The sequence below is a fragment of the Acomys minous genome (assembly GCF_964271855.1).
Source record: "Acomys minous genome assembly, chromosome: 18".
Classification (NCBI taxonomy): domain Eukaryota; kingdom Metazoa; phylum Chordata; class Mammalia; order Rodentia; family Muridae; genus Acomys; species Acomys minous.
The window spans coordinates 3194266-3209730 of NC_140501.1; the positions used below are offsets into that span (position 1 = coordinate 3194266).

At 49.4% G+C, this 15465-nt stretch overlaps 1 protein-coding gene across 6 annotated transcripts in view; it reads right to left on the minus strand.

The window, feature by feature from the left end:
* FARP1 (FERM, ARH/RhoGEF and pleckstrin domain protein 1) overlaps positions 1-15465 on the minus strand; it is a 240551-nt gene that overhangs the window by 67654 nt on the left and 157432 nt on the right. For all 6 annotated transcript variants that reach the window (XM_084767089.1, XM_084767093.1, XM_084767091.1 and 3 more), the window contains one exon: positions 3384-3488. In XM_084767089.1, coding sequence (XP_084623215.1) covers positions 3384-3488 — 105 coding nt within the window. The remainder of the gene's footprint in view (positions 1-3383; positions 3489-15465) is intronic.

Consider the following 15465-nt stretch of genomic DNA (forward strand, 5'->3'; position numbering starts at 1 on the left):
TACCTAATTTTTGAGACCAAGTTTTTCACTGCCAATCTGTCTGTCACCCATCCGGCTCGGCTGGCCAGCAAGGCTCTTGGATCTGTCTGTCACCCATCTGGCTCGGCTGGCCAGCAAGGCCCCAGGATCTGTCTGCCTCCCGTTAGGACCCCAGTTCAGGTGCCTGTGTGAGCACAGCTCAGGACAGCAGGCTGGGCCTCCCTCGCCTGGGGCACACTATTCCTAGATCTTGACTTTGCCAGCCCTGTCTCTGCCTCTGTCCCCTCATCTCCACACTCTGATCTTGTTTCAGAGTTTCAATTGATGCTGAAAATCAGAGCAGTTGTCTAGACCCAAATTTCTGCTCAGGTCTCTGTCCTAAGCTCCAGGAAACTCATCCTCAGTTCTGCCGGCTGGGTACGCCCACCGATGTGCCCTGGAGCATGTCACTATGGGACCCATAACCTATTAGGCTGCAAAGCCCGCAGGAGGCCAGTCTGAGCCTTTTCTCCCTGGCTGTTCCAGCCTCTGCCTTTCACAAGCCCACCCACTTCATTCTATAGTGCTTACCCACATGCTCTGGGCTGCAGGCTGCCCCAGCTCCAGGTAACACTAAAGCAGCAGACCCTGTTGGCTTTCCCGAGCTGGATCTGCCCTACTCCAATAGAGTCACATCATGTCCTAGGCTGCCTCAAAGGAACCAACAGCTTGGCATGGCCCTGGAAACCCAAGGTGAAGGCTCCCAAACACTGCAGCCTGGTTAGTGCCAGAGGAGGTGTCAAATACTCAAGCATGACTTGACAACCAGGTATGAGGAAAATGACAATATGAGAGTAACTTCTTCATAGTTACTGATGTGAGTTGTATATTAAAACAATAATGCAAAAAAAATAATGCTTTGGATATAAACATATAAATAGAGTATGTCTTAAAACTAACCCCTCCTAATTTATTGTATCCTCTGTAAAACTACAGAACAGCTAAAATAATGCCTGTGGGAGGAGGAGAGACGGCTCAGTGGTGAAGAGCAATGGTTGTTCTGTCAAAGGACCCATGTTTGAGTCTCAGCATCCACATGGCTGCTCATAATAGTCTGTAATCCAAGCACCAGGGGATCCAATGTCCTGCTCCAGCCTCCACAAGCACTGCATCCACATTCCACACACCTACATACTAGCAGCTCTCCACTCGTATGCTGTGACCCCCTGTGGGGTCACATATCACATACCCGGTATATCAGATATTTACGTGAGATTCGTAACAGTAGCAAAATTATAGTTATGAAGTAGCAATGAAATAATTTTATGGTTAGGGGACCACCATAGCATGAGGAATTGTATTAAAGGGTCACAACATTAAGAGGGTTGAAAACCACTGCCCATGTACATTAACTAACAAACTAAAAAGTACTGTATGTCAAGTCAGGCATTATGGCCCATGTCTATAAGTCTAGAACTCGGAAAGTGGTGGCAGAAGATTCAGGAGTTCCAGACCAGGCCCAGCTACACAGCAAGTCTTAGGCTAGCCTAAGCTACATGAGACTCTTGTCTCAAAATAAATAAATAAATAAATAAATAAAACAAAAGGCTGTGGCTCATATTCTACAAAGCAGTACAACACAGAAATGCCCTGACAGATGAACATGGCAGCATACACCTTCAACTCCAGCAGTCAGGAGACAGCACAGGCAGGTCTCTGTGAATATGAAGCCAGCTTGGTTTATATAACAAGTTCTAGGCTAACAGGGCTACACAGTAAAATCCTGCCTCAAAAACCAAACAAAAATATCTCCAAACAATAGAAATCCTTGGCCACCTGCACCCCACTTATCTTCCAACGTCTCCTTCCATTGCCCCCTCCCTCAAACGCCTCTGTTCTGTTCTTCTTTGCAGGCCCCAGAATAACCCACTGGTTTTCTGGTCTTTGTGCCTGGCATGCTGTACTAACCAGCTCTTACTAGTCCTGGAACTCTGTTCTGTATTACCTGGGAAGAAGCTTCCTGCACACAAAGTGTAGTGGAATTTTAACCCAGCAACATGGCTGCTCTGGCAAGAAATCACTTCCGATCTTCTAGATCTATGGGATCTGGCTGGAATACAGACAAGCCCTTAGCACACACACATTTAATGCCAAACATTGAGGGCAAGGTTGATTTATAGAAGGAAGCAGCCATGTTTGAAAGTGACATCTAACTGAGGGGCAGACAAAGTGACGCATCAGAGGAAGACTAGACAGAATGAGTCAGAGATGGATACGCCCAACTCTGATGAGGACAGGAAGGACAGGCTTCCTCAGAGCAGCGTGGGGAGAGGGAGAGAGTTTTGTTTTTAACAGGGATAGCTGTACAGAGACAGGCTGCAGAGAGGGCAAGGCAGGCACAGGTGAAGACAGAATGAGCCAGAGAATGAGAAGGAGCCAGAAGATAAAAAAACACATTGCCAGAATTAGTTTGAGGTTAGGCAGAGCAATTCAGCCAAAAGACCAGAGAAGCCAGTTTGAGTCAGTCAGCTTGGAAAGAATTTTGAGCCAGAACAGCAGAGTTGGACCAGCCAGCCAGAGTTCAGAAAGAGCTGGAAAGGCATGGGAATGGCTCTCATCTCATCCCCTCATCTGAGGAAATAAAAACAACATTTACATCCAAGGCTGCTTGCTGTCCACACTGCACCGAAGCACCCTGGCTCCACGGACACCTACACACGTCATGTACTGTCCTCTACCTCAGGCTTGCCGCCTCCTAGCTAACAGGTTCATTATGGTAGTCCAGAACAGTGGTGAGGCCTCTGTGCATACAGTGTCAGCGACGAAGGCTTTGTAGGAACACAGCCAACTGGCTGACAACAGAAACCAGCCTTTAAAACGTGTCATCAACCAAACCAAACCAAACCAAACCAAACTAAACCAAACAAAAAAGACCAGAATACCAGGAAGCTCTAAGTTCAGGATTCAAAGTGATCAAACCTTTTAAAAGCACAGTTTGACACGTTGGGACTACAGAAACCTTTATACTAGTACGTTTGCTGCGGCCTCACTATAATGGAGGAAAGAAACCCACAGTGCACCGGGAACAGCACAAGCTGTAGATGGTATGTGCAACTGCGGAAAACAGAGGAAGAGGGCTCGACACGGGAAGGATTTCCTCTGGGAGCACTGTGAAGGGCTTCCTCAGTGCATGAAGTTGTGTCTGTGTGTGCACGCGCTGAGCAGACGTGACAAGGCAACACACAACCCCTGGGGTGGCAGGCAGGGTGGAAGGAGGCTGTTTCCTGTCTCCATCCCCTTAGACACTGATGGCAGGTGCACGGATTCCTTTTACATGGCCAAAGAGAGACAGGATCCCTCCCCACCCCTAAAATGAACAAATGGGAAGACAGCAGCATTAAGCGGGTGCCCCTCAAGGCTCCTACCATGATCTTTTTGTGGTCAGGGAACTCCAGGCCAAAGTAGTCGCCTTCCACGAGGTTGAGGTGGCTGCACACGGCGTCAAGCAGCACCTTCCCCGGAGCTCGTTGCTGTGGACAGAAAGAACGAACCGGAGTTACAAGCGTCCTCTGCAGAAGGCAACCAGGCAACCACACTAATTCTTGTGTCAGAGGGACTCGCACAGGGTCAGCAGGACTTGCCACCATCCACCCTGTGGCATGCTGGGTATCACTTCTGTGTCTCCGCTTGGACTCCAGACTTGGAGATCAATCCATTTTTCCCGACTCCAATGTCAGCCCAGCACCGTCCCTTTCCTAATAAAAAACTACTTCCCTTGTTTCTCTTTGGGTTTGAGACGCAGTGTTGCTGTGTAGCCCAGTGTAGCCTTGAACAACTCTCCTCCGAGAGCCAGGATGACAGGTAGGCACAGGCATGCCTGCCATCTGTCTGTGAGAGCAGCATTGGATCTGCCGCACACAGAGCAGGGAACTGCGCTTACCTCCCTGCTGCACGAGGTTGTTAAGCCAGGGCAGGTGAGACAGGCGGCTCAGCAGGGAGAACGGCTCGCTACCAAGCCTGACAAATGACCTGAGTTCAATTCCCAGGTCCGCATGGTGGGAGACAAGAGAGGGATCTGCGTAACACCCCACCTAGAACCACGCCTTGGGCCTCTAAGATCTGTCTGGTAAGATGGATCAAACGCCACCACACACACCAAACCTCGGGAGGCAAATGTTACCATCACTGGCTTTGTATTTCCGCTTCCCCTCCAATTCGCACGCAACAGTTCAGGGGCCAACTGCCTCGGGACGACACTGATGGGCAGTGAGGGCTGAGACCTGGCAGGTACAGCGAACGGTTCAGTGCGGGCAACTCTGCACCTCCATTTCTCTAGCAGAAACCATGCTAGGGCCCCATGGCTGCCCTCACAGCAATCTGGAGGATACTCATGGCTACCTGCAGCGTGCGACATCTTCTGTGGATAATCTCAGCTCAACTCACGGGGCTGCATCTGTGGCTCACACGGACAGGTGGCAGGAGTGAGATGTGACCACCCCTTATGCCTTATCCAAAGGAAGAGCCCTAAGAGAGGACCGTGGACTGTGGGCCACCAGCCCTGCTGCCACTGAGGTACTGTCATCTGCTCCGTTTCGAATATGCCATATGCACGCAGCCATTTGCCAGCTAGGCGGATGGGTTGGGATGCTGACCTGTTTATACCAATCCTTAGTTTTAGGGTTACTTTCTCACACCAGGATGCAAGAAGCTACATGATCAGCTTTGGGGCAGCCAGTTTTTCTGGAACCTTCTTTCCTTTAGAAACTCCAGTGACTCCAAAGACTTTAACAAACACATTATTTTTAAAATGGGCTATGGCATAAGAAGTTGTGGAAGGGGACTGGAGAGATGGCTCAGCGGTCAAGAGCACTGACTGCTCTTCCAGAAGTCCCCAGTTCAATTCCCAGCAACTACATGGTGGCTCACAACCATCTGTAATGTGATCTAATGTGCACTGTATACATAATAAATAAATCATTAAAAAAGAACTTGTGGAAGAATCCCCACACCCGTACAGTATGTTTTAAAGACTACAGTCCAGTTTCACAACCTCCGACACAACCTCCGACACTGTCTTCTTGTTTCAGGATTCGCCAATTATCCCCCCCGCTGGCCGACACTCATATTTCCCAAAGGATTCCTGGAGCTAAGGGAATCTGATAACTTCACCTAGATTTACAGAATCGGAGAAATGAAACTTCACAGTTTAACACTAGAAATTTAAATAAGCAGCAAAAGTCAATATACAGTGGATGTCTTTATGGACAGGGTGTTAGACTGAACACTTCATTAGCGGGCTCGGGGAGAGTGGCCACTGACATTGAATCCATGAGCACAACTGACTCCCTGTCCTGCAACTAGGATGGGCTGTAAATAAATGGCTCAGCTGGCCAGCAGTGGTGGGGCCCACCTTTAATACCAGCACTCCGGAGGTAGAGGAAGGCAGATCTCTGTGAGTTTGAGGCCAGCCTGGTCTACAGAGCAAGTCCAGCCAGGGCTGTTACATAGCAAAACCCTGTCTCCCAAAAACAAAACAAAACAAAACAAAAAAACCAACAACAACAACAACAACAACAACAACAACAACAACAAATTAACTCTTCCATGCACATTTCTGTGAAATTCGTCTTCTAGTGTACTGACAGCTATTTAACATGGAAATGTCAACGCCGAGTTACCATGGCTGCGCCTAACTCCCAAGGTCCACACACAAGATGCCAACACGGCCGCTTCCTAACTTCTAGGATCCATCCCAGGAGGGCAGCTGGGAAGCAGTCTGAGCTCCCTGTGAATTCTGGCTACACCCTTAGCACGGCATGCGAAAGTTACTAAAGGCTTAAAGACTCATCACATGGCAATTTCGAGAGTAAATGACACTCTGATGGCCTCCATGAACTCACTCCGTTTGGTATCAGGCCACTCTATCCTAAAATGGCTCCAGCGGCAAACCACAACAGGGGGAGCCATGCTGGAGAGAAGGCACTGGGAGTGCTGGGAGAGTCCGTAAAGCAGGCCCTGCCTTCGAGCCCCAGAGCCTAAATAAAAGCTGGCCATGATGGCTCATGTGGGGCATGGGGTGGGGGGTCGTACAGGGGGATCCTCGGAGCCACATACTCCAGCCAATCACGAACTCCAGGTTCAGTGACAGACTGTTCCAGAAAACAAGAGAGCATTAGAGAGAGAAACCCAACATCAACCTGGTCTCCCACACATGTACACACAAGTGCATATACGCTATGCACAAACACACACATGTGTGCACACCTTTGGAGTGTAGCTCAGTAGGTAAAGGGCTTGTCTAGCATGCGAGAAGCTCTCAATTTAATCCCAGTGCTGCATAAACTACATGTCTGCTTGGGATTCCAGCACCTGGGGGAGGTGGGGTAAGGAAGATGCCAGGTTATCTCAACTGCACAAGGAGTAGGAGGCTAGCCTGGGCTACATGAGACAGATAAGGTGTGTGTGTTTGGGGGCAGGGGAGTGTAACAGCACCAGTTAAGGAGGCAAATCACAATGAGGAAACATCTAGCAAAGTATTTTCTAAGAGTGAATTGTTATGAGGTGAAAATCCACTTATGGCAATAGTGACTAAATATGACTGGTTTACTATGGACATTTTCATCTTATTACACTTTATTTCATGTGTATGTCTGTGCACATTTGCTTGCCCGGTGCCCACGGGAGCCAGGAGAGGGCATCGGAGCCCACGTCACTGGAATTACAGATGGCTGCAGGCCACAATGTGTGGGTTCAGAATTGAACCGGGTCCTCTCTACAAGTAGAAAATACTCTTCCCCTTTGAGCCGTCTCTCCAGCCCCCGTCCATGCTTTGTTCAACATCCCACGTGTTTCCGGACAAGCCCGCATTGGGTATTCTTGATGAGACCCTCTAGAAGAGTGAGGGGTCAGAGCCTAACTTAATATCATCATTTGTGCTGGAGAACAAGTTAGCAATACGTGAAACCCCACGATCAACTCTGCTGCTGTTGTCCTTACTGGCAACTCTTAGGCAATCTACTGCACAAACAGGTTGGCGGACTCCACACTCTGTGCCCCTGTTGTGTCTCCATTTTAGTTTGGCCTTTCATTGGGCCCCATAGAATCACATTAGTGGGGAATTCACATGCTCAGCAAGGCCCGAATGCTGTATAGACTCACAGGCACAGACCGGCAGACACAAGCCTGGGGCCAGGGCTTTAGTTTGCTGCGCCTTTAACTACTCCTGGGTTTTCAGCTTTTTCCATAAAGTCTTATGCAAGAACGTTTCTTCCATTTTCCAGAAGACTAAAGTTGTGTAGCTGAGGGGCAGACCTGCTCTCTTTTCTTTACCTCCCTAAGGAGCTAAATAAATGCATCTCCTACTTGAGACAGCTTTGGGGAATTACCTCACAGACAGAAAACTAAAGGTAACATCTGCCCAACAAGTTGACAAAACTTCCATCTGCTCAGGTTTCAGAAAGCCATTTCTGGGAGTTTTCTCCTCTCTCCCTCCCCTGTTTGGGGTTTAGTGTAGCCATGGCAACCAGGGCACACTCTCCCAACAAAGGGATGGCTTCTCTCAAAAGCCTTGCCTCCTCTTCCTACAGTTAACAAAACACCTTTTAGAATACCATTCCTGAGTCCCACAGTCCAGGGTCCGCCAGTCGGGCCACAGGGTGTTCCAATGCCCTGGGGATTTCCTTGCAAGCTCTGGAGCATTTCTGAATGGGTAAACAGAACTATCAATAAACAATAGCTTGAGAAGGCTAAGATGTACTGACTCGGGGAGTGAAGTCCAGTGCAGGCGCCACTCCCCAAGTCCCTGGTATAAACAGATAATTAGATCAATTAGCACACATGGTAAGTGCTAACATGGTTACTCACAGGCCAGGGAGAGACTGTCTCCAAAAACAGAGTGGGCGGAGCATGAGGAACGGCAACTGAGGTTGCCCTTCAGCTACGTGTATACATATGTACACACACACACACACACACACTCATGCATTCACATACACACTCACACACACCCATGCACTCGCATGCACATACCCACTCACGCATACCCATGCACTCACATATACATGCACACACACCACACACACACAAACATCCATGCACTTGCATACACGTACACCCCCCACACCCATGCACTCATATACACACACATACCACAATCAAATACTTACTCACACACACGCACACATCATACATACATACTTACTTACCCTCACATAAGCACACTCTCACCAACACACACATTTACCTGCACACACACTCTCACACATATACTCACACACACAGGTGTGCGTGTGTGCGGACTGTTAGAAATCAGAGCAGTTGGCAACTTTTTCAGATGCCGCAGAGAGATGAGAGTAGAAGAAGTAAAAGAAGTAAAAGAAGTAAAAGAAGCCAGATGTGGAGCCTGCCGGGTGAGCGTGCACAGACACGCAGTGTATCAGTTGGCACAAGGGATATTCTGGGGTCACCACAGTAGAGACTCATTGCTTTTAGGCTACAAAGGATGCAAAGTTTGCAGTGGTGGTTTGAGAATCTGACGAGGGCTGCTTGTGGCTCCCAGAGCACTGTCACGTAGTGGAACAGTGACGAAACAGCAGGCGGACTCTGGAGGTGATGAAACAACTCACCAGTCAGGTGCCCACTTTGCTGAGTATGTGATGCACGCATGCAATCCCAGTGCTGTGGGGACAGGGACAGGGGCAGGGGCGGGGACAGGGACAGAGGCAGGCAGATGCCAGGGCTCACCAGCCACCAGTCTACTCAAATTACTGAGTTCGTACTTGGTAGGAGCCGTCTTCGCGTGGAAAGCAACCAGGAAAGATGCTGATGACACCCACACACGGGTGCCCGAAAAAAATCAATGTAAAATCAATAAAAGAAGAGCCGGCTCTGGTGTCTGACTTTCCTGCGAAGACAGTGGTCCAAAGCGGCTTAAGGGTTCGATAGGTGGCACAGCGTTCAGCCCTACTGCATGGAGTCAGAAAGGATGAGCAATTATCATTGTAATCACTGCTATTATGGAGGTAAGGCCTCACGTGTATGCACAGGCTGACCTAAGCTCACGCTACTGCCCAGGCTGGTCTTCGACTTCCAATTCTCTGGCTTTAGCCTCCCGAACAGGTGAACTATAGGTATCACTGCCCCTGTGGACACACGTGATGCTAAAATAGAATTAGGATTATAAAACGGACTTGATAGAAGTTGTGTGTGTTTATGTCCACAGGTGTGCCACCGCACTCATGAGGCCAGAGGACAGCTTACAGAAGACTCAGTCCCCTCATTCCCTCATGTGGGTTCCAAGGATCAAACTCAGATCATGAAGCATGTGCCTGAAGGGCCAGCCCTCTGGTCCCACAAAACGGAATTATGACACAGTGTGCTGCCGAGGGCCTGACGTACGCTCTCAGCGTCACTGCCACTGTAGAAGCGATGGCTGACGGAGGACTGGGCTCCACACTAAGCCGTGGTCCTGCAATGTCCTGAGATTCGGAGCCCGGCTCCATCCGTAACCCCGCCTCAGGGATGAGGCCTTAGGACTCAGGAGAAAGTGACCTAGCACAGCAACCCTCCATCTGAATATGCTCACTGACTCCCTGTGGACAGTGAAGAATCCCAGACATAGGGTGAAGTCTAAGAGTTGGCAAGGTTCTGGGGTCCCACAGCTGGACTTTGGTCTGTACCTGAGACTGCTACCCCATATGGAGATCCAACAGTAGTAGCAAATATATAAAACTTGCCGCAGTAGGCACAATCTAACCCTCCCGTCCCGGTGAATTCCAAAAGCAGGTCTTCACAGGTATCAAGTGAGGCCTTTAAGGATGTCTTGTCCTCAGAAGCTAATGATGGGAAGGGTGGGGCTAATGCCACAGGACACAGAGGCGGAGACTGGGAGGACACAGCCGGCGCCATGGATGCCAACCATCACGGCCAATGCTGGACGCTGGAGAAGCGTTGGAGGGACTACCCAGCGGCTCAGAGCACACAGGTCTCTGACAGCAGTTTGTAGACTGTTGCTAGCACGGCATCTCCACTGTACGATGCTGTGTCTCTTCCAGTCCCGATAAACTGATAACAATTTAGGACTCTGTTCTTGGCCAATGTAGACAGAAGCGGTGCATGCTTGGCACTGTCCCTTCAGGAACAAGCAATGACAAGGTAATAATGCCTCAATAGGCATCCTGGGAAAAAGTATGGCCTCCAAAAACCCTAACCCTGAGGGCCCAGCACACCCAGCAAAGGCTCAGGGTAGGAGGTGGGTGACCGAGTCTCCCACTTTTACTGGCTCAAGATCTATCGAATCATCTCAATTTTCAATTCATAAAGCTTCACAACCCAGCTCAGGCCTGAAGTCACGCTAGGCCTCAGCATCCTGGCCATGTTCCCAGGACGTCGGTTCTTCACCGGAGCTTTCCTGTTCTCTCACCCCACAGCCCCCAGCTCCAGGGACAGCTGCCAGTGAAACAGGAGCCCCGGGAGCATACTGAGACAGTCTGAGAACCCTGGATCTGTGTGTGAATGCCCACAGGTTTGTTCTTTTCCTAGAATGGTTAGCACAGGCCACTGTCAGCCTGGGCTTACTGCAGACTCGGGGGTAATGACAGACCTGGACTAAATACAGAGACATGGACGCATGCACACAGTGTCTCTGCTGTCTCCAGACACGCTGCTAAAATGACAAAGAATAGACTTTTTTTTTTTAAATAAAAAAGGAAAAAAATTCCTAGAAGAAAATGAGAGGGGACAGCAGGTGAGAGGTTTCTTTAGGACTCTGAGAGATGACAGAGAAGCAAGCTGAACCCTAACTACAGAGGCGAGGAGAGGGGTCCAAAGTGAGAAGCAACTAGACCAGGCTGAACTGTCAAAGGCTAGGAGCAGAAGATGCCGTTCTGCGATAGCATTGGGCTAGTAAAAGCCTCTTAAAAGCTTGTGTGTTCACGTACCCAAAAGCCCGTAACTTAGAGACGATGGCGACAGCTGAACCCAGGAGGCTGCACAGCCGAGTGGATAGTCCGTGAACATGGCAAAGTTCTTAGGACTGAACATGGTGACTTCACTCTAAGAGCTAGAAGGTAAAGGTGGGGCTCACAGAGAGAAAGGACCCAGCATGGGCACGAGACTGCACAGCTTTGGCCAACGCCTCCCAAATCCCACAGTGAGCCCTACAGCAAAAACCAAAGAGAGCGGACAGGATCTAACAGGAGAGAGAACACATCAGAGAAACAAGTCCAGATGTCAAGGATCAGGAGCAACTCACAGAGTGAACGAGTGAAGCTGATCTCAGAGCAAAAACCCCAGAGGAAAGAAATGGAAAGGTAATTCCCAAAGCGCAAAATGATGTGTGAATTCTCCAAACTATGCTTTGCTAAGTGCTCGATCCAGGTGAATGATACCCCATGACGACCCACATATGAGTGAGTACTGTGTGTATCTGTTCACATTTGGCCCACTGCTGAATATACACACAATAGCACACTCACACAGTATGTACACAGTACCACGCCCATGCAGTATGTTCACAATATCCCGCCCATGCAGTATGCTCACAATATCACGCCCATGGAATATGTTCACAATACCACGCCCACGCAGTATGTTCACAATATCCCACCCACACAGTACGCTCACAATATCACGCCCATGGAATATGTTCATAATATCACGCCCACGCAGTATGCTCACAATACCACGCCACGCAGTATGCTCACAATATCACGCCTACACAGTATGTACACAGTACCACGCTCACACTGTATGTACACAGCACCATGCCCACACAGTATGTACACAGTACCACGCTCACACTGTATGTACACAGTACCACACTCACACTGTATGTACACAGTACCACGCTCACACTGTGTGTACACAGTACCATGGTCACTGATTGTCACTATTACTGTGCACTAAACACAATTTCTGTGCTACACCTCCTATGTCTGTAGCCAGTGGCTTGGTTTATACCCTCACTACTACAGACCATGAGGGAAATGTCATGGCCACCCCGTCACAAGGCTCCAGGAAGTCTTCAGCTTCCACACCTCCCTAGAAGCACACTGTGGCTGGCAGTCCATAATAGGCATGATGTCATCGCTATCCATCTGAAGCCACAGCAGGACTTGACTGCAGTTTCAACATTGCCTGTGACATCAGCAGGGATCTATACCTGGTCCTCATCTACGCTTACACACTCACTTGAGCAAGGCGAGCCACACCCTGCCGTGGCTGCACCCCAGGAGGCAAGCTGTTCTGCATCTTCACTTCCTCTTCCGTGACACAGGCACCATGACTGCCCTCCTCCACAGGGCTGAGGACCCTGGGTGCTCCAAACCTCCAGAGGGGAAGCAGGACCCAGTAAACTCTACCCAGCCTCAGCCATGACGATGAGGACCATGGTGGGGAAAGGCAACAGATAGCTCAAGAAGGGAAGAGCTGTCTGGTACCCTGGACAGGAAACAGTGTGGTCACCAGAGACAGGAAGTAAAACAGTACACCTCAGCTCTGGGGAGCTGGAACAAAGCTTTCATTTTGGATGAATTTAGCTAAATGTTTAGGCCTGCCCGTTAGCCTACACACAAACGCTGCCATTCTCTCCTCCCAACCCCCCAACCCCCTTAAGGAGCCTCTGGGGTGGCCACGCTGCCGGCAAGGACACACTGTCTCCTTGTTCCCCTCCGCACTGAGCCTCGGTGTTCAGAACACTCATTAAACACACATCAGATTGGGTTTCGAGGCGTCCCAGAGTCCAGGGCAGTGGAGAATGGCGCCTTTGAGTTTCACTGTGATTCTCAGACCATGGAACCAGGGTTCCGAGCACAGAACCCCTTCTTCCTGCATTCCAGGGCGATGCACAGTGTGAGTGTGCCTGGAGGTATGGGGGGGTTCTGGGGCTCTCCTGAAAACCTTTAGCAAGGAGGGGGCCGGGGAGCAGTCTTTCAGGGTGTTGTTAGTCTGCTCTAAACATGAGGGATTTGCTGTCCCAGTACTATTAAGACATTCTAAATAGTAATAGGAAAAGATCTTGGTTTTAGGGCCTTGGTTTAATAGGCAGGGAAAGACGAACAAGACAAGGAAAAACCAGGTAACAGCCACTGAAGGAACACAGGACTTCCAGCCGGAAAATCGCTGCCTGCTTCTTACGGGAGTGAGGGCTTCGTAGAAAGCCAACAGATGATGGTGCTCCTGGGCTTTCATCTTCCTTCACGGGAGGCTGGCTTTCCTCTAGGAGGCAGCAGGTGCTCTCCATGAAAATGGCTTAGAGTGTTTCTAGCTGGTGAGTGCTGAGCGCAGATCACTTTCTCAACCCTGAGTCTTTTCAAGTTGAAATGACTCGAGGCAGGGTCTGGAGAGGCGGCTCACTGGTCAGCAGTATTTTCTGCTCTTCCAGAGGGCCCAGGGCCGGCTCCCAGCGCTCACACCCACCCACGTGGCTCCTAGTCTCTAACACATATGCACGTAAACTTAAAACAAATAAATCACCTACAGGCCTGGAACAGGAGCACTCAGAGGAGTCTGAGGCAGGAGGATTGCAACTTTGAGGCTGATCCTGGTTATGCAGCCAGATCCATTCTGAAACTAACCCCACTGCTTTGGAATCTTGGGGGAAGATTTTATATGACTAGAAATCACCAATTAACTGCCGATTTCAATACACACTTGAGCAAACCTGGGTTCTTAGCGGTTGCTGACTTAACACAAACCTAGATAGACTGACCTGCAGACAAATCTGTGGGGGCCACTTTCTTGACTGATACTTGATGTGGAAGAGTCCCATGCACTGTGGGTAGTGCCACCTGTGGCCAGGCGGTCCTGAGTGGCATAAGAAAGCAGGCTGAGCGAGCCACAAGGAGTAAGCCACTAAGCAGCATCTTCCACGGCCTCTGCGTCAGCTCCTGCCTCCAGGTTCCTGCCCTGACTTCCTCTGACGATGAACAGCGCTGTAGAACTGCAAGCTGAAACAAACCCTTTCTTTCCCAAGTGGCTTTTGGTCATGGTGTTCAATGACAGTTATAACAGCTAATAATAACATTAACTAAGACAGAATCCTAGCGATTTTACTCAGAGAAAAACAATGTTATGTTTATTTAGAACTTTGAAAAATTAAAATCCAAGGGCAAGGAGAGATGGCTCGGTGGTTAAGAGCACTTGCTGCTCTCGCAGAGGACCTGGGTCTGTGTCCCAGTGCCCACATGGCGGCTGCCAGCCTTGCATGTAATTCCAGTTCCACAGATCTGACACCTGCTCCTGGCCTCTTTAGGCACTGCGTACATGCATGTGATGCGTGGATATACACGCAGGTAAAGCACCCGCGCATGTGGGAAAAATAAACAAGCCCTTTAATAAAAATAAAAACCCAGAATTATAATTAGCACAGAACACAAAACAAAAACGAGGAAAAAAGAATTAATGCCTCTGGGGCCTCAGAAACTCACTCAGAAACTCACTCATACAAATGCTTTTTGCTGTGGTTTGAATTCGGTTTATAGATCCCTAAAACTCATGCTGAACGTGGTTTTGTGGTGATGGAATTGAGCTCAGGGCTTTTGTACACCAAGTGCACGTTCTACCCCAAAGCTACACCCTCTGCTATGCTCAAGTCTGACCATCACTGTGGCAGCGCGGGTGGTGATTCAGCTGCTAAGAGGCCAATGACTTCCCTGAGGCGGCAGCCCTCGCTCAGGCCTCCCCTTCTGGATGCGCACACCTGCCCTTCTGTTCGCCGTGCTACAGTGCAGCACAAATGCCCTCACCAGAGGCCACGCTGCTGCAGTGGCCGTGCTTTGTGGCTTCACAGCCTACGGAACTGTTAAGTCGGTCACTCATCCTTCTGCTTTACCCAGTGTCCTGTCAACAGGAAACAGAGGAAGCCATTTCTCTTCACAGTCTCCTGTCACTCAACAAGGGAAGTGAGTGAGGGCAGAGCAGGCTGCCTGCTCCAGCCCTGCTGATCTACAAAGAGGCCAGGCTTCTGAGCAAATACTTCTTGTTTATTCTCCTTAGACAAAGCGCAGATTCATCCAGGCCCACAGACTCTGGGCTTAGGGACAAGAAGCTTTCAAGCAAGAATACAACAAAAGTGTCCAGCGAGACACAAAGTGGAGTGGCCGTGAGGGAGCCGGGAGCCAGGAGACACTACTATCTCAGATAAAGTGTTCTGTGGGGGTGTACTCAGTGTCCCACTGAATGTGCACTTAAAAAACATTACGTTCATGTTATTTCTATTTTGCTATAATAATAAAAAAAAAGGGTTATATAAAAGTAGTGATAATCTGTTTAATAAGTAATTGGTGATGGAAGGAAAAGTCCAATTATTTTTTTTAAAAACCCAACATTTTGATTGGAAAGAAAGATGGAGGCAATCTAATTAACATTTTCAACAGATGAGATACTACTGCTGGGTATAAAATACACGTGGCTGCATGTAGGAGCAACAGAGGATGGGAAAGGGTCTGGTGTCATCAGGTCACAATGAAGCCTGGCTTTCCACCTCCCAGCTACACAGCCCAGCAAACG